Source organism: Sarcophilus harrisii, chromosome 3 (genome assembly GCF_902635505.1).
Source record: "Sarcophilus harrisii chromosome 3, mSarHar1.11, whole genome shotgun sequence".
Taxonomy (NCBI): domain Eukaryota; kingdom Metazoa; phylum Chordata; class Mammalia; order Dasyuromorphia; family Dasyuridae; genus Sarcophilus; species Sarcophilus harrisii.
This window is the reverse complement of record NC_045428.1, coordinates 581914544-581933517: the sequence shown is the minus strand read 5'-3', so window position 1 is coordinate 581933517 and position 18974 is coordinate 581914544. Positions and strand designations below refer to the sequence as shown.

At 38.7% G+C, this 18974-nt stretch overlaps 2 protein-coding genes across 2 annotated transcripts in view; one reads left to right on the top strand and one right to left on the bottom strand.

Moving 5' to 3' along the window:
* The window catches only part of DFFB (DNA fragmentation factor subunit beta), a 29119-nt gene extending 27435 nt beyond the window's left edge, over nucleotides 1-1684 (top strand). The window contains exon 7 of the mRNA XM_031962963.1: nucleotides 852-1684. Coding sequence (XP_031818823.1) covers nucleotides 852-1086 — 235 coding nt within the window. The 3' untranslated portion in view covers nucleotides 1087-1684. The remainder of the gene's footprint in view (nucleotides 1-851) is intronic.
* Nucleotides 1685-8735: 7051 nt separating this feature from the next.
* C3H1orf174 (chromosome 3 C1orf174 homolog) lies at nucleotides 8736-18681 on the bottom strand. Its single transcript, XM_031962958.1, has 4 exons — nucleotides 18527-18681; nucleotides 12508-12621; nucleotides 10955-11464; nucleotides 8736-10297 (listed from the first exon to the last, which is right to left on the bottom strand). The coding sequence occupies exons 1-4, from the start codon at nucleotides 18539-18541 to the stop codon at nucleotides 10193-10195; spliced, it is 744 nt and encodes a 247-aa protein (XP_031818818.1). The 5' UTR covers nucleotides 18542-18681; the 3' UTR covers nucleotides 8736-10192.
* Nucleotides 18682-18974: the final 293 nt, after the last annotated feature.

The following is an 18974-nucleotide window of genomic DNA, read 5'->3' as shown; positions in this document are numbered from 1 at the left end:
AGTGCAGTTGAGTCCTTGTTTTTCTACATCCCTTTTAACACTTGTCATTTTTTTTATGTCATATTAGCCAATCTGATAGGTGTGAGATGGTACCTCAGAGCAGTTTTAATTTGCTGTCATTTTTCTTTTGTGTTATATTAGCCAATCTGATAGGTGTGATAGTACTTCAGAAGTTTTAATTTGCATTTTTGAAATAGTGATTTTTTTTATATCACTATAGATGGCTTGAAAACTTATGAAAACTGTTTATATCCTTTGATCATTTATCAATTGTGGGAAAAGACTTGTCCTTATATTTGTCTCAGTTCCTTATATATTTGAGAAATGAGGCCATAATCAAAGAAACCTGCTGTAAAATCCCCTTTTCCCCATTTCCTGCTTTCCTCCTAAGATTGATTGCATAGGCTTTGTAGTTTTGATGATTACTGCTTTGTAATACAGTTTGAAATCTGGTATTGTTGTTACCTTCATTTTTTTTTTCATTGATTTCTTGATAGCCATGACCTTTTATTATTATCTTTTCCAGCTCTACAAAATATTGTTTTGAGGTAATTTGCTTCACATTCTTCTTAATGTGGAATAAACAAAAATACAAATTCATTTTGGGTTTGTGAGAAAAGAACATTAGAAACTGGAGGGTCAGAGAAGGAAGGAGCCAGACAATACCTTAGGAAATAGTATCTGAGCTATGTTTTGAAGGAAGGACTTGCTAAAAATGAATTTGGTTTAATATGTTTGTTGGTTCTCAAATGAATAAGTTAAAAAAATTGTTAATTTAAATTTTTTTTTGGTTAGAGGAGGGACGTTGCCCATTTTCTGAGAGCCAATAATTAACTCATTTTCTCTTGCAGAATTGAAAAGAAACGCACCATCGTGCCCACCTTGGCTGAAGCTATTGCTGAGCAAAACGGGAGAGAAGTAGACTGGGAATATTTCTATAGCCTGCTTTTTACCTCCAGTAACCTCAAATTGGTGCATATTGCCTGCCATAAGAAAAGTTGTCATAACCTCAGCTGTGATGAAACCAGGATTTATAAATCCAAGAAGCAGGTTGTCAGGAAACGTGCTGTCCGCCGACGTCGCTGACCTTTCTCCCATTGCTTTCCTAGGTTTTAGAGGCAGAAGGGGACTTGGAGAACACTTGCTCCATTCCCCTTGTCTTACAGAAGAAGAAACAGGTTCAAAGAGGGGAAGGAGCAAGTATTTATTAAGTGCCTACTGTGTGCCATTCTCTGTCCTAGTGCTGGGGATGGATACAAAGACAAAAATGAAATATTTTCTGCCCTCAGTGAGCTTGCATTTATCAGAAGAAACACTACATGTACATAAAATGATGTAAAAAATAAATTTCTGTTTGGGGAGGAAGGATTAATAGCAGGGGACATGAGCAAAGTCTTCCTGTAGGAGATGGCAAATGAAGGGCTTAGAGCTGAAGCTAGGGATTCCGAAGGATGGTGGTAAGGAAAGTACAGTCTAGGCCCAGGGGACAATCAGTGGAAAGTCAGGCAGTCTACCTCATCTGCTGGTGCCTTAGTGCAGGACTTCTATAAAGGTGCTACTTTCTGCCTATCTGTCTAATTCCAAGGATAAAAATGTGTATTGTGCCCAATTCTCTGTGACCCAATTTGGGTTTTCTAGGCAAAGATGCTAAAATGGTTTCCTCTTTTTACACATGAGGAAACTGAGACAAACAGAGTGAAGTGACTAGTCTTGAGTCACACAGCCAGTAAGTTTTGAACTCAGGAGGACTCATCTTCCTGACTATAGGCCCAGCACTCCGTCCACTGTGCCATTGAGCTGCCACATGTCTCTCTGTACATGTATGTATGTGCCCACACAAAAATCCAATTAGAGTGACCTGGAAGACTGGTTCAAGTCCTACCTTTGACACATCCTGGTTTTGGAACTCTCAGCAGGTGACTTAACTGCTCTAAGGAACTCTCTAAATGGCTGAGAAGGTGCAGACCTGCTTCTTCAGAAGGAAGCTTCTTCACCTGGGAGTCCCCTGTACCAAAGGAACAATATTAGTCCCCAACCCTCTATTTCTCTATCTTTTTGTCTCTAGATTTTTATAGCTATAAAATAGTTCTAGATAGTTTTTCCCTGTAGTCTCCCAATTTCTGTGGATTTCTAGGTCTTTCCCCTTGGTTATGTTGTTAGTTCCGCTATTAGAAAACAGATTGTTGGGTGCTCAGCAGGAAATGTTTCTAGCTATGAGAAAATGTTATTCTGTGAGCTAAGAAACTTTCTTCCTCTATAATTTATCCAGTATTTTGTTGACTCAAGTCATACTTTTCATACTAAAAAAACAGTAATCCTTGCTTTTTATAATTCTAGCTTGTGGGATAGAGGTTATTGAACAGGCATATTGGGTCTCAAAACCATTGGGGGATGTAATTCTGTTTTGAAAATCTTACATATGAACTCACACCAAGTCTATAAATGGACTGATGGTGGTGGTAGAGGAGTGTGTGAGTGTGAATGAGTGTGTCAGGCAGGGGGAGCTAGGAGACACTCAAGAAGGAACTTGACATCTTTTTTGGTTCATGAACTATTAATTTTGTAGTAGTAGATTGGAGAGTGAATTTTAATTTTAAATTTAAGTTTGTTTTTTCTGTGCCAAAATTTCCTGTTATTTGAGAAGATAAGGCAGCTTAGCCCATTCCTGGCACTGTGGTTTATTCTGGCCCATTTCTTTATTTTCCTACCCCACCAGCTTTACTGAATCCTACCTTGCCCACCATCTATCTTCCTATATTCTCCTTCCCTTGTCAGCTACACTCCTTGAAAAAGCCATCTACATTTGATGTCTCCCATCCACTCATGCTCTTCCAAATCTTCACTCCTGTTTCTCTCCAAAGTTCTCTCGACTTTTTTTCACTTTCCATCCTTGAACTCTATAGCCTCTAACACTGGGGACCACCTGGTCCAGGATACTCTTTCCTCTCTCGGTTTTCATGACTCCTGCCTCTTGGCTGCCTTCTTATCTATTTGACCACCTCAGGTCACACCCCCTGCTCTGGGTGTGCCCTGCAGCTCAGTTTGGGCGCTTTCTCTCGATAATGTATCATTGGGGATCGAGGTGGCAATGCAGTGGATAGGAGCCTGGGTCCGATCTCAAACAATGACTAATTGGATGAACCTGGGCAAGTCACTCTCAGCTTCCTCCTCTCTCAAATGAATTGGAGGAGGAAATGGCAAACTACTCTAGTACCTTTGCCAAGAAAACTCCAGATGGGGTAATGCAGTTGGACACAACTGAAAAATGACTGAAATTATATCAGTTGGTGACCTCATCAGCTCCAAGATTCAATTACATCTTTATACAGATGATACCCAGATCTGTTTATCCAGCCCTAGTATCACTACTTGTTTTACATTTCAAACTGGATGTCCTATAGGTAATGAAAAGTCAACATTACCAAAGTACTATTCATTTTCACCTCAGCTCTGTCATCTCTCCCTAATATTTAAAATTTAAAATATTAAAAAATATTAAAAATATTTACCTATTGCTATTTTTAAAAATATATACATTTTTTAAATCAGCAAAAATCTTTTTCTTCCTATCTCTAGATTGAGAATGAAAAAAAAAATTCCTGTTATAAATAGGTATAGTTAAGGAAAACATATCTCCACATTGGCCACATCTTAAAATATGTGTCTCATTCTGTACTCTTGTGTCTTTCATCTCTGTCAGGATATGGGAAACATGTTTCATCATTAGTCTTTTGGAATTGTGGCTGTTGATTACACTCTTCAGATTTTCTAATTCTTTAGAAGTTGTCATTATTCTCCTGGTTCTGATCACTTCACTCTGCATCAGTTCATGTAAGGCTTCATTGGCTTTTCTAAAAAGTGCCTGCTCCTTTCTTATGATGCACAGTAGTAGTCCTTTTCCTTTATATTCCAAAACTTTTTCAGCCACTCCACATTTTATGGGTGTCCTCTCAAATTCTCTTTCCAGGCTACCTCAAAAAGAGCTATATTTTTGTATTCTTAAAAGTTTAGTTTTTGTAGTCTTAAGAGGTTTTTTGGGTTTTTTTGGTAGTCTTAAGACTTTTGCCCAGAGAGAGGACTGTGGAAACTTTGTATGGATCACAACATAGTGTTTTCACCCTTTTTGTTGTTTGCTTGCATTTTGTTTTATTTCTCATTTTTTTTCCTTTTTGATATGATTTTTCTTGTGCAGCATATGTATAGAAGGACTGCACATGTTTAACATATATTGGATTACTTGCTGTCTAGGGGAGGGAGTGGGGGAAGGGAGGGAAAAATTTAGAACACAAGATTTTGTAAGAGTGAAAGTTGAAAATTATTCATATATTTTTTTGAAAATAAAAAGCTTTAATTAAAAAAAAAAAAGTTTAGTTTGCTTTGCTTAAGATGAATCAATCCCTTAATCTACCTTCTAATTTTCCCCTTTCAAGATGCTGTTGCATCTTTTTTGCTTTGCCTTTTTGTTCTAAAAACATCTTTTTGCTTGCTTTGCCAGTTTTCTTTATAAAATTCCTTGAAAGATAATATCTAGAATCTTGTTTGGTCATGGCATTCAGTTAGCATAATAGTTCCTAATCAATCTGTTTTTGCTATGAGATAGTTTTTCTTTAACAAACTTTGTTTTAAAATTTTGGTTTGATGAAATTATTGGCTTCTATTGCATCCATTCTGTTCTAATTTTTAAGGAATGTATTGCTTGGCCAAGGTTTTGAATTTCTTGTGCCATGCTGTCAATTCCTTTTCCATTTGTTTTCTTCCAGTTTTCATTTCTTTTTCAGTTTTTTCCTCTAGCACTCTCATTTTATTGACAAAAACATTTTTAAAGATCTTTTAAAAAACACTTTATGTCTTCTAAGAATTCTAGTTGAATTTGTACTCATGTTCTGTTTTTGAGACTTTACTTGTAAAGTTTTGGAATCATTCTCTTTTTCTGGGTTTGTGTCTTGAGCATACCTGTCACCATAGTAGCTTTTTATGGCATTTGTTTCCAGTCTGAGTTGGTCCTATTGTTACTTTCTTGAGATTTGGGAATTGTGTAATTTTGTTATCTCAGAGATAGCTCAGATGGGAAATTTGTTAAGTTTTCAGTTCTCCTAAAGTGGTCTGATTCAGGATGTGTTTGATTGCTTTTCCTCTGGCCTGCATACTATGTGTTCCTGACCTGGGTTTGGGTCTGAGTAGAATAGAGTGGTATTGGACTTGGCTCCTAACACCAGCTAGGAAGCTATGCTGGTTTAGAGTGACAATTACAGGTTTCCTTTTGGAATGGGATTCCTGCCCTAAGTATTCCTCTGCAGGCTTCAAACTGGGTTAAAGGCTAGAACTGAGACCTGTTCTGCCCTGAACCATATCGCTGATGGATATATTCCTCTTTGGGACCTGTTGTTCTTGTTACAAAGCCAGGGAGCTTTGTGTGTATGTATGTGTGTATGTGAGAGAGAGACAGAGACAGGGACAGAGAGCAGATCTTTCCTTAGTCTATCTTGTATCTATGCCCAGAGCTGGACAGATAGGTGACAAATCTCCAGTTACCACCTGCCTATGTTGAGGTGACTCAGTATGGGTCTGGGACCTCCTCTTACCCTCTCTGGTTGTCAGAATACTCTATGCTCTGGGTAAGATCCCATCCCCATTGTTGGCAGGGATGGGGAGTCTGCTGTACTAATTCCTTTTACTTTGCTTCTCCCTATTCTTACCCATTACTACTGAGGGCCCTACCATCTTCTAGTCATCTAGTCATCTAGGTTCAAATCCTTGGTGTCATTTTCACTTTCCTATTTTGCTTAGCCATATATTCAATTCGTTGTTAAATCTTGTAATTTCCCTACATCTCTGCTATACCTCTCTTCCCATTCACACAGCCACTACCCTAATTCAGGCCCTCTCATTACCTCACCTGTACTATTGTCATAGCCTCCTAATTTGTTTTTCCTAGCTCAAGTCTTTTCACACTTGTATCCATCCTTTACTCAGTGACTTCCCTAAAGCAGGGCTGGGGAACCCTAAAGCGGGCAATACAAAATTATAGACTTACAGAACTCAAGCATGGGGAGGTTACTGTACTTAACTTTCAGCTCTTCATCACCAGCTGTTGACTTAGTAAATGATGTCAGTAGGCTTCCCTAAATTGTCACTCTTCCTACCTCAATATACTCCAATGGTTCTCTAGGCTCTCTAGGAATAGAAAATCCTTTAGCATTGAATGTTTTTGACATCTTGACCCTTTTCCAGTCATCTTGTGTTCTCTCTGTAAACCTTATAGTCCTGTCATTCTGGTCTCCTTAATATTTCATTGTTTCTGTTCTGGTTCTTCTGTATGCCTGGAATGCTCTCCATTTCAACTTCTCTTAGAATTTCTACTCAGCTCAAGGATCACCTCCCTATAGTGGACCTCTTTGGTCTTCTCATTGCTAGATACCCTCATGTTACCTTCCATCTAGGCTATGTATGTTATTTCCCCTATTAGAATTTTGGGAGAAACATTGATAAGCTATGGAGAATCTAGAAAGGGGCAATCAGAAGGCTGAAGTTCTCAGTTCCATGCCATGAGGTCTGTTTACAGAAATGGGCATGTTTAGCCAGGAGAAAAAACAATTCAGGGTGCTTGACAGCTGTCTTCAAATACTTGAAAGATTGTCCTATGGAAAATGGATTGGACATGTCCTTTTTGGTTCTAGTGGATAGAACTAGAGGCAACGGACGTAACTGCCAAAGAGCCAAATTCAGGGATGATGTCGGCAAAAACCTTCCTAATGAGAAGAGCTACTGCAAAGTAAAATATATCCATTTTCTTGGATACTACTGTGCAACATAATGTTTCATTCTTTTGGTCTTCAAGCTAAAACAGAAGACCACATTTTAAATAGCTGGACATCAAGGTCCCTTCCAGCTCTGAAATTCTGTGACTTAAAATATCAATAGCAACAGGGAATCTGGAAACTGTAAACAAATGAAATTGAGACAAATCAGTAACTTCAAATTTTAGCAAAACTGACATGAATTAAAAGAGGCATGAAAATTTGCCAATTGATGTTTTATTGTATCCAGCCTGAATACTGGACTAAGAAAAGTAACTAAAACAGATCAAGAAGTGTTGAGATTCAATCCATTTTAGAAATGGGAAAGTGATTTGCCCAGGATGAACTAATCAAATATGAAACTCCTACTATGTGGTAGGTGCTGAGGCTACAAATATGAATGAGACAATCCCCACTCACAAAGAGCATACTCCTAAATAGGGAAAACGTATGTATATATGGCACTGCTTGCATTCTAATACAGATCCATAGACTCCAAAGGAGGCAGAATGATGAAGTGATGAGAATGCTATCCTTGGTGAGGGGGGAAGACAGGTTCAAGTTCTATCCCTATCTAATGGTGACATTTTTAATAGTTCTGTGACTGCAAATTATTGTCAAGCCAGTTTTTTTTGTTTTTTGTTAAGAAAATTAAGAGTATCTCACTCCTTGTTTTGAGAATCAGGTGAAATTAGGTATTGAAAATGTGTCACAAACCTTAAAGCACTACTGATGTAATCTATTATTTCACTAAAGATACATACCGTCAAGAAAAAAACCAGTACAAGCTGGATCAGCCTGCTTTGACAGCCTGAGTCCTTTGGCAGTTATGTCATCTGACATTGTTTTTTCAAGTTTGGTAACACATTTGGTAACACAAACTTCTTGTCAGTTCCTGATAGTCGAATGAACTAACAGCTGAAATGTTCATAAATGTACCGTGTTAATTGCCACAGGAGTATTCAAACATTCAAGTAATTTTTTTGTAATACATTTTTATACTTTGGTTAATATATATTTTTAATAAAGAAAATGTTGCTTCAAAAATTATTTTGTACCTTATTAAAATCCAGGAACATCATACATTCATTTGATGTAGTCTTGTTGCAGAATAATTCTAAATGAGCTGTTTTAGACCTCAGATTATAAACATTTTTTTAAAATTTCCTTTGTAAAGTTAGTAGTTTATAATAAGTGAAGACTTTATTCCTAAATATAAAACTTTTTTATATCCTTTCTCCTTGCTGTCTTTCTCATCTTTCCCTTCCCAAACCTTCCATGAAGTCTAGTCTGATCATCCCTGACCCCATACTTTGATTTGAAGGTATTTATCTGGATTGCTTCTTGGTCATAATGTATGTACCTTCCTGGTGAGTCTAATTATATTACCTTTTGTGCCTTCATTTCCCTAACCAACATCTGGTGGAACACAAAATGCATTTTATATTTTTGCGTCCTCTGTGGAATGTAGGCATGCTATACACAAGATTCAAATACTGATCATCCTAGAAGGTCAAAGTGGGGGAACAGCCCAGATTATGCCCAAAGCTCCCATCTTAACCCTAGTCAAGTATCTTAGCAACTTAGAGCACTTAATCAGACTCAATGCATGTATTAAGAGAACTGTCTGAGATAATGTTGTTAAAAATTACCCTGGCATGGGTTCTGTCAATAAAAAATTATTATAATTAAAAAAAAAATTAAAAGAAAAAAAGAGAACTGTCTGAGTCTGAAGAAATTAAGCATTCCCAAGTAAACTTGGGTGGAAAAATACTGGAGTCATTTGTGAGAACATATTCAAGGTTAGATTTCAAACGGGGACCACTCCACTCTGCCCAATTTCTGGATAATGTGGCTATGGACCAGCATGATGGATAACGGTAGTTTGAAATAAAAAATTGCAAATGAACAAGGGCACCATGAATATACAATATTTTCAATATAACTTTTTTTTTTTTTTTTTTATTGAAACACAGCAATAACAATGAGCAGTACTGGTAGGTAACATTCTGATTTAATTTTTTTTTTCAAGTACACAGAAACTAATAGAGCAAACACAAAATTCTAAAATTTTGAGGCAACTCAATTACCACCAGCAAGAGGTGTTATGATTAATAGTCAAGTACATGCAGTAATCTCAAACTGTAAATTATTTTCCCAAGCTTTCATAACATGAATGGATTATAAGCAACATATCCAAGTTATTAAATGTATTGTAGTTTATTGACCAATAAATCACAGAATTATTTGGAGTAAGTGAAGGTCACATCTCCTAATGGGAAAATGATCAAATTAAAAAGAATCTGGCTGCTGGGGAAAAAAATAAGTCATCTAGGGCAAATATTTTGAACTGCATATGAAATGAAGCTGAAAAATGTCTTTTATTTTAATTCACTATCAAACTACTCTACAAATGAAGTTTGGGAAATAATTAAGAGTATATTCAACATTATTTACTATCTTTTACTTGTAACAACTTATACAAAGATATATTGGATAATAATGAAAAAAAATCCCCTCCACTTTGAAAGTAAATGGAGTTGTTTCCATTTAAATAGAGATCTACTTTTATTGCAATCTCCTTGTCTGAGGTGGTTTAATGGGTGGAGGAGCCTAACACTAGTCAAATCCTTTAGGAGAAAGAATTAAGTGCTTGGTCTTTAGTCAAGTAATTGCTCTCTCCATTAATGGGTCAAATATTTCTGGAAGGAATAATACTGTCCACTCAGGAACAAAATTAACGCTTTTTAAAATATAACAGTTGAAAGAAAGTCTTCCATTCTAGTGTTAGATAATTTCTTTGCAAACTTAAACTTAAAACATCTATAGTAACCACTACTCTTTATGTACATGGAAACAACAAAAGTACAAAATTCACATGGGTGAATTTATCAGGCAAGCTGTAAGAATCTTCAAATGACCTGAATTGGTGGTAGAACAAAAGCTTGTTTATACATTGTAAAATCAAATTTTGGATGACATTTTTAATATTTAAATGTGCCACTCTCTCTTTGCTCCACCTGAACTTACTCAAAGCATAATTATAAAAATAATATGCCTACTTTATTAGAAAGTATAGTTATCTCAGGTAGTGGAGCTGTCATAATTAAGAAGAAAGCAATGCAAAATTTCCTGCCCAATCATCTCCCAAAAGAAAAAAATTAGGAGTTTTGTAATCTGCAAGTTCACCTCAATGAGTTTCCCATGGTGATTTTAGAAACGAGGAAGTAGGAAAATTACCTTAGCTTACTTTACAAGCTAGAATGTTCCCATGGGGATAGATTTTATAGTGATACTGACATGTGGCAATTAGAATCACTTATAATAGTATGACATTGGTAACTGTCCTTAATGTATAAAAAATAGATATAATTTTATAATGTTTTATTAAATATCTACATTTCTGCATCATCATCATCATCATCTTTGGCTCTGAAGTGCATTTTTCTGAATTCCCGTCTGCTCATTGAAGGACAAGGTGGAGAAACTGGCGGAAGGTCCTTGGAGAAAAGAAGATATTGGATTTGTTAATCGAAGTTATTTCCAACTATTTCTTCTTGCTGCTCCCACCATGACAATCCACCTAGAACACACTCCCTCCTTGCCTTGCCTTCTTAGAATCCATATCAAGCACTGCCTCCTCCATAGTCTATTGACCTCCTGTTTCCTGTATTTTCCCACTATCCAATTACTTTCCGTAAAGCAAGTTATGAATAGGGCTGATTATCTTGTGTGACTATGTCAATAATGGTTAGCACAATGCCTGGCATACAAACCCCTATGGATTTGGAAGTTCTCTCCAACGATATCAATCTCAACCCATCCATGCAACCCATCTGCAAGTTGGCCACAAGAGTTGGCCCAATGCCCCAGAGGAATATCTGGTAGAGTTATCAAGTTACTTGCTGAGTGAATATATTTCACCCGCTTTAACTTAACTTTGCTAGTATAATCATATCTTGTTACCATATTGAACGCGAGACCTAAAGCTGGAAGGGACCTCCAGAATCCAGCCCCTTCATTCACAGATGGAAGAAATGGCAGAGCTGGATGTGAACCTGGGCCTGGGGCCTCACATTTAGCAATCTTTCCATTCCACTGCCTTGCCTGCCTACCTTGTTGTTTTTAAAGGGAAAAAAAAAATGACTTATTCTTACTTGCATGAGCTCAACATTTCCAAAGAATCGATTCACAGGCATTGGCTGATTGCTATCTTCATCTAAAAAGATGCTATTGTCTATGTGGGATGGTGTCTTCTGGGGATCTGCTGCCTCTGATCCAGCCTCCCCGAGCAGCACAACACCATGCTTACACACGTCTTCCTCTACCAGATTTTCTTTATATGTGGGGAGGACCGAGTCATTTTCAGTCTTTGCTGAGCAACTGTTACCCACATCTCTGGAGTGGCCATGAGAAAGACCATTCTCATTTCTCTCTATTTGCTGTTCACAAATCTTGGAAGTATCAGCTTCATTACTTGGTGGCAATGCTTTGTGCTCAGCACACTCCAAAGGCTCATTCTCACTTGAGGTTTCAGATGCTGTTTTTAGCAAAGAAGTTTTTTCCTTTTTGCTTGTTAGTTCTTGTAACTCTGATTTAATGAAACCATCTTTTTCATACTTGAGTGTCTTGGAAGTACGTCTCTCAGTTGCTTTGTGTGATGAAGCCTGTTAAGAAAGATAAACTTAAGGAGAAACCAGTGATACATATTGGACCTAACTAAAACTGTCTTTTGTCCATTTCAAATTAGGGGTCAGAATGGTTTGTTTCAACATCTCAAATAATATGAATGATATAATAAATGGACAATTTTAGAAGTTCTTTGACTTTAATACTATTACAGGAACACAAATCTAAATCGATTGAAAAAGAATCTGGACAAATACCCCAATTCTACTAGGGTTGTCTTACTTCTGGATAATTTACCAAAGTGGAAAGTCTTGCCTACACTATAATCTATCTTGGGGGCTAAAGGATCAATTTTTGGATATTTATTAAAGACCCTTCATTTTACAGAGAAAAAGCCCAGGGAGATAAAGGTCTTGCCCAACATCACACATTACCTAATTAAAGGCAGGATTTAAATCCAGACCTTCTAATTGCAAACAGGGCTCTTACGACTGTACTATGCTGCCCCACAAACTCGTTTTTGCATACCATGTCAATTCAGTAAGTTGCAAAGGAAGATACCAGACCTGCTATGAAGCCTACCAGTAGGGTTCATAATGGTGTGGCCTCCAATCCAACAAGAGAGGAGATGAAAATAACAAATAATTGATTTGGTGGCAGGCATTTTCTTCTGACTGTCTTTACTCTCTCTAAAAAAGTTATGAGGGATTAATTGTACACAAAATACAGGAAACTCCCCACTGGATTGTAGGTCCTTGACTTTGTGCACTCTGCATCAGAGGAAGAATGACAAAGGAGAACTGAGGCTGGGCAAGTGAGTCTATGAATCATGAACATGACTTCTCCCTAACTCACTAAACATTAAGAGTAAAAATTGCCGATTGGAGAAAGGATCTCTTGGGCATGAACTCTAACAGTTTCATTTACTTTTCTTCTAAGGCCACTCTGCTCCTTGAAACTGACAATCATCAAAAATGATTTTAGAATGACGTATCCAAAGAGTGTAAAGTATGTAAAATAGGTTTATGTGAAACCAGATTTTAAAGCTCTTCAAAAAACAAAGGAATGAATGCTATCTTACCAAACACACAGTTTTTGTAGCTTTAGAAACATCAACTTCTTGAGCTGAGGCAGCTCTGGTTGCCGGGCAGTTTTTGCTCCTTAGTCGTGCTGAAGAGCGCACCCCATCTGCAAGCTAAATCAGATATAGAGAGGCTAGTAAAGTCTGCAGTAGAGTGCTGACAACAGTAAGAGACAACCAAGGAGTTTGAAGAGGATAATAAAACTTGGACTTATGTAGCAAGCGTGATTTGAAGGACCGAGAAGAGTTTTTTAATCATGGGAAAAAAGAAAAAAAAACAAGATCTTAAAGCAACTGCTGGTCATTAAAAAAGTCAAGGGTTTTGTATCTATTTCAAGATAATAAGTATGTTATTAATTGCCTACTAGAACCCAGGCACTGTGCTAAACACTGGGATAAAAAGGATGGCAAAAAGACAATCCTTGCCCTCAGAGAGATCACTAATCTAAGAGAGGCAACCACAAACATAAAATATATAAATGGCAAACTGGGGAGTAATCTCAGAAAGGTGGGGAAAATCTTTCTGCGAGCAAGGAGGGATGTGATAGGACACTGGGAGAGGCCTAAAGAGGATTTGAATGTGTTGCTATGAACCCCATCTATAGAGGATGTCAATTTATCCATCAATCAACAAGTATTTGTTAAAGATCTACTTTTTTTTAGGTTCTGTAGGTCAGAGAACAAAGAAGAAAATGCTCCCTACTCACAAATTTGAATTCTAACAGGAATGTCAGATATAGCAATCAGAAAATACCCTTGGAAAAAGACAACATAAGCATAGAAAAAATAGTTTGGAAGAATTTTCCTGAAAATAAAAATATCAAATGACTAAATTTTAAATGTTTTCAAAACAACTTCAATTCAATTTAACATTTAATAAGCACCTATTATGTGTAAAGAACTGTGCTAGGTCCCTGGGGCTACAAAAACCAAAAATAATGTAGTTCTTGCCTTCAAGGAACTTCCATTCTATTTTAGGGAAGATTGTCCCTTAAAAAGGAAAATACTTCTTGGAATTCTAAGAGTTTAGAACTCTTTCTTGGTCCTTCACCTACCCCTTCCAAGAGACTACCATAAAGAATTTTTGAGTCATTGTTGAGTCATTTTTCAGTTGTGTCTAAGTCTTTATGACCTTGTTTGGTGTTTTCTTAGTAAAGATACTGGAGTATCCTCCTCCTCCAACTCATTTTGTAGATGAGAAAACTGAGGCAGAAGGTTAAGTGACTTGGCCAGATCACATAAGTTATCTATGGCTGGATTTGACTCACAAAGCAAAGTCTTCTTGATTCAATGCCTAATACTCTATCCACTGCGTTACCTAGTCTTATCCTCCCTCTCTGCTAGTATATTACATAGGAATCAAAGGTATTTGTACCATTACCAAAACCTAACTTGTTTACCAGGTAAGAGGGACTTAAGCTTTTCCTTAAAATTCTATTCAATAACTAAAATTCCTAAAAAAAAAAAAATCTGAGTTCTTATCTTCACAAGAATGAGAGAACTTTAAATTATATAATATAAACACCATTGGTTTATTTCATCAATTCCAATCCGATAAATCTAAGAGCCTCATAAGCCTTAATTTAAGAGACTATTCAAGACACTGGGGGAAAGGGAGACAATAAAGTCTTATCAAAATGTTTTCCTTTTTAAAAAAAGCTAGAGTAGGAGTAGGTAGGTGGCGCAGTGGATAGAGCACCAGTCTTGAAGTCAGGAGGACCAGAGTTCAAATGTGACCTCAGACATTTAACACTTCCTGGCTGTGTGATCCTGGGCAAGTCACTTAACCTCAAATGCCTCAGGAAAAAAAAAAAAAAAAAAAAGCTAGACTAGAAAATAGGGAAGATATGAGGAATAAGAAACACATTAAATGGAGAAATTAAAAGGGAAAGATTATAAAGTATTTGTGAGACAAGAAGACAGAAATGAGATGTTAGTCTGCTACACATTTAAGACCAGTGCCTTCCCCTGAGAACCTTTCCAACTTAACCTTTTATTTCTTGTTTATTCTTATACCTAACCCATTAAACTCTGAGACCCTGGAGCCCATATAAAGTACTTCAGAGGTGCTTAATAAATGCTTGTTGATTACTGTATGAAACAATAGGTGGGGAAATGAATAAGGAAATTTTCTAAAAATTGGGTCTCTAAATATGTGATTTTTCAATTTTTCCAATTGTATCATGACATGGGTAGAAGTCGTCAGAAGACAAAGCAAATATTCAGTTCATCAAAAGACAGAGGAAAGGAAGAAAACAGCTTCAATATATAGAAGAGCAAAGTAACTGACAATATGACATGTAGCTCAGAGGACTTTTAAGAGTTCCTAAACCACTATAAATCAAATACAACACAACACAGAAGTTTATACACTGAGAGACTGTGTTTGTACTTCCCTAAGTTATGACAACATTACACAATGGTTGGGATGACAATGTCCCCTGGCAATGGGCATATGAACACAAATTAATGCTAAGCCTCCATTAACATCTTTTATCGTTAATAATAATATGTTGATCTTAAACACTTAGGTGTCAGTTTCACTTCTAAATCTAAATCTTTTCACTTACTGAAGGTTGATCAATAAGTAAACATATTAGGGAGTATAAAAACCCTTTATGTAAGAGCCACATGCCCTCTATCAATGTTTTTAAAGATAATTTACACCAGTTCACAGGAATACTTTCCCCTTACCCTGGGCTTTTATTATCCATTTGAAACATTTTGGTTCACAAATGGCATCTTCTCATCTGATAATTTCGGGGCTTTAGGACACTAGTCCTGGATGCTTTTGCTAATGATACTGCTGAAGTCTGACAAAGTAGCTGATTCAAAGAAGAAAATCTACACCAACAGAGACTGCTGAATCCCCCATGTCTCTTTCCTATGTCTGCTGAATTCAAAAACATTTCTTAGGAATGTTTATTTCCAAATATTATTTCACATCTTATTCTTATGGGAATCAAACTGGGCTGACTGAATTTCAACAAGCCAACTAGTTTCTTTCAGGCCTCCATTTTATCATCTGTAAAATGAATGTTAGGCTTTGAACATCACGCTCGCCAGTGCCCTTCTGATCTCTGCACTAATGCAGATATATCAAGTTTCTTATTCTTAGATAGCAGTGTTCTCTGAAAAGTGAAAATAGACTGCAATGACTGCTGATCTTAACTTGTACAGGATGCAGCCTCTCTGGCGGGGAATATATTCTTATGTCAGAGAATCTGTAAGCTCATCAGAGCACTTCCTCCAGTGGTAAAGGTGGAATTTATTCCTGGCTTCCATCTCTGGCAGGAGGGTGGTAGTGCACCTCCCCTTTTCTCTTCCTCAGCTGGGGGCTATTTTCTGGCTCTCTCAACAACATGTGGGTAACATGTCCAGCATTAAGAAGTCAGTTTTAAATCATCCCTTGCTGGTCTTCTGTTTGGGTCCTCTCTCTCTTCGATGGTATCCTTTGTGTCACTTCCTGGTAACATGCTGTTGCCTACTTATACCTACTTCCTGGGGGAACCACAGAAGTAATTCTCTGATGGCTGTGGTTTTATTCCACAATCCATAGATCTGTTACAACCTAGACCTGAGTCTCTTAGGTTGTTAAGTTACTTGTAGGCACGGATCATATCTTACTACTTGGTATCCCAACACAAAGTACTGTTTACAACATTGTAAATTACTCTGATGCCTCTTAGGAAAATCCTTATTTCCAATTCTACTGGAAATAATATTTAATATCTATTTGGTGCTTTAACATTTATAAAACATTTTGCCCTTAATAACCTTGTGACAAAATAGTTATTAGTAAAAGTGTTATATTCATTTTTATAAAGAAAACTGGGGTTCAGAAATGTTAATTGATCAATATCATGGAGCTAGTAAGTGGCAGAGCTATAATGTGAATCCTCTGGTTTAAAATTAATGTTCTTTCTATTCTTTACTTCTTCCCCTCACTATTATCTTATAAAAGTCTAGGAGACCAGATATTTGGCAGTGCAGGTTTCAGGGAAAGAAAACTGTGGAGTAAAACTATAAAAACTTCAATTCTACAAGTATTCATTGAGTGCTTACTATATGAGAAGCACTACCAAGATGCTGAGCACCTAGAAAGAAGAAAAGGTTTAAAAAAAAAAAAAAGGCCCAGCACTATGTGCTCTTGGTGAACCCATTTGGGGTTTTCTTGGTCAAGATACTGAATATTTTTCATTTCCTTTCTCCAACTCATTTCACAGTTGAGAAAATTGAAGCAAACAGGGTTAAGTGATTTGTCCAGGGTTCTCACAGCTAGTACATGTCTAAGGGTAGGTTTGAAGGCAGGAAGATGAATCTGCCTGACTCCAGAGCTGGTATTCTACCCATACTACAATACCTATCTGCTCCAAGTGGTTAGACATATTATTTGAACCTTACAACATCCGTGGGAGCACTAAGTACTACAACCAGTATTTATCCTCATTTTACAAAAGAAAATGAGACTTGAAAAAAAAAAGTGACATGACTTGCTAGAAAGTCACAGAACAAGTGATTTATAGACATGGGACAAGAACCTCAATTTCTAAGGACTCCAAGTCAGGGATTTATTTACAAGACTCCACTGCCTCTACAGAGCTGGAGCTAGAAGGGGCTGTAGAGATTGTTTATAAAAAAGTGAAGTCTGGTTTGATAATCTTTTTTATAAACAAAGTGAAGAGTGTAGATCACAGGATCAGAGATTTAGCACAGAAGGGCCCTCAGAGTTCCCCAAGTTCTATACCTTCATCTTGCGTAGGATGAAATCGAGTCCTGGAAAAGGTCAGGTTCATGTTAGTACATGGGAAGTACATGATAGAGCCAGAATTAGTTTAAGAGACACATCCAACAAAATATGATAGTGTCTGGATTCAAGTCCTTCCCACTCAGTCCTTTTTCTATCACATTTTGAGAATATAGTTCGTTTTGATTCAATAAGCATTTAATGGCATCAGGCAGTGTGCAAGGTGTATAAATATAAAAATGAAACCAGTCTCTGAAGTCCAAGAGCTTATATTCTACTAGAGGAAACCACATACATAGATAACTACACCCCCCTCCATGTGTGTTCTATGTACATGTGTATATGTGCACGAGAGTGATTCATTTAGACTAACAATTTGGGAGGATCAGTTAGTCAAACAGTCATATATTAAGCACCTACTTCGTGCCAGGTACTGAGGAGGAAAAGAGACTTAAGGCAGTCCCTATGTCAAAGTGCTCACAGTCTAATGGACCTTCCTAGAGTTAATATTGTAAAGATGTGGAAAAGAAAAAAATTCTCATCTGGCTCTTGGCCAAGCGGGTACAAAGTGGAGAGTTGCAGGAGGAATTCACAAGGGAGGGAAACTGAAGCAGGTGTAAGCTTACTAAGTGTGAAAACTCCCCCTCCATCCCTCCTGGTGTCCGCCTTAAGTCCCAAGAAAGCCATACCCAGGCCTGGGATCCCAGGATCCCCCGGTACCAGGGCCAGGCAACCCAAAGGCCTACACAGGTGGACAATCTCCATCAGCACCTTCAGGTATCTAAGCCATCCCGGACAAAGAAGCCCCAGGGGGTAAGGTAAGACCTTTCCCGTGGGGCGTGGCCTAAGTGGATGGATCTGCCCCCCCCCCGGAAACACTCAAAAACAGGCGTGGCCTGAGGGAAGAATCTGCCCCTCCTCCGCCTGAGGGTGTGGCCTAGCAACGGAATAGGTGGGCGTGGCCTGGCGCTCCAGGGCTACCTAACTAGGGCTGCCTAACTGGGGTCCCCTGGCGGCGGCGCGATATATCAGTTCGCCGAAAAGGTAGTGGTGGGCGTGGCTTGGGCGGAGGGATCCCGACCCCCCCACCCGCATCCAGCCCGGAGGAGGGGGCCGGGGACAATGGGCTCGCGTCACAGGCCGCGTCCCCGGGGGCTGGAGTCCACCTTCCTCGCCCCGGCCCCTCCGGTCCCCGGGCTCCCCGCTCCTACCCCCGTCCGGACGCCCAAGGCCGCCCTCCCACGCCGGGACCACGGCGCGGGGTTCCCTCACCTTCCGGCTCCTCATGAGTCTGAGGCGCCGCCGCAACCGCGGCGTCCTCAGCTCCCGGGACTAACGCTCCCTTGCGCACCTGACCCGCGACCGGGGAGATACCAGCCCCGGGACGCCGCGTCGTCCGACGTCTATCCCCGCTTCCGCCAATCAGGACGAGGCGCCGCTGGCGTCACGTGACTCAAACACGTTCGGCCTCCAACTGAGAGGGGGCGGTCCGGGCTTCACGTGGCCGGGATGTGGGCGGGGCTTAGAGTCACGGCTTGGGGGAGGGGGAGGAGGGCGGAGTCTGCGCGAGCGCAGACGGCGCTATGCTTGTGAGGGGCTCGCGTCTGGTGCCCACCTTGTGTCAGCCATGTTGGAAGGAGACGGGATAAATCAGTCACCCACAAACTCGGCTAAAGAGCCTAACGTTCTAAGCACTCCAAGTCTTGGGAGGATACAAAGA

What these genes read in the sequence shown, in the direction of transcription:
- C3H1orf174 (XM_031962958.1), bottom strand. An exon ending in CTACAAAAACTGTGTGTTTG is followed by an intron (nt 11,465 to 12,507) that starts GTAAGATAGCAT and finishes CTTTCTTAACAG; the next exon opens with GCTTCATCACACAAAGCAAC. An exon ending in GAAATGTTGAGCTCATGCAA is followed by an intron (nt 10,298 to 10,954) that starts GTAAGAATAAGT and finishes CTTTTCTCCAAG; the next exon opens with GACCTTCCGCCAGTTTCTCC.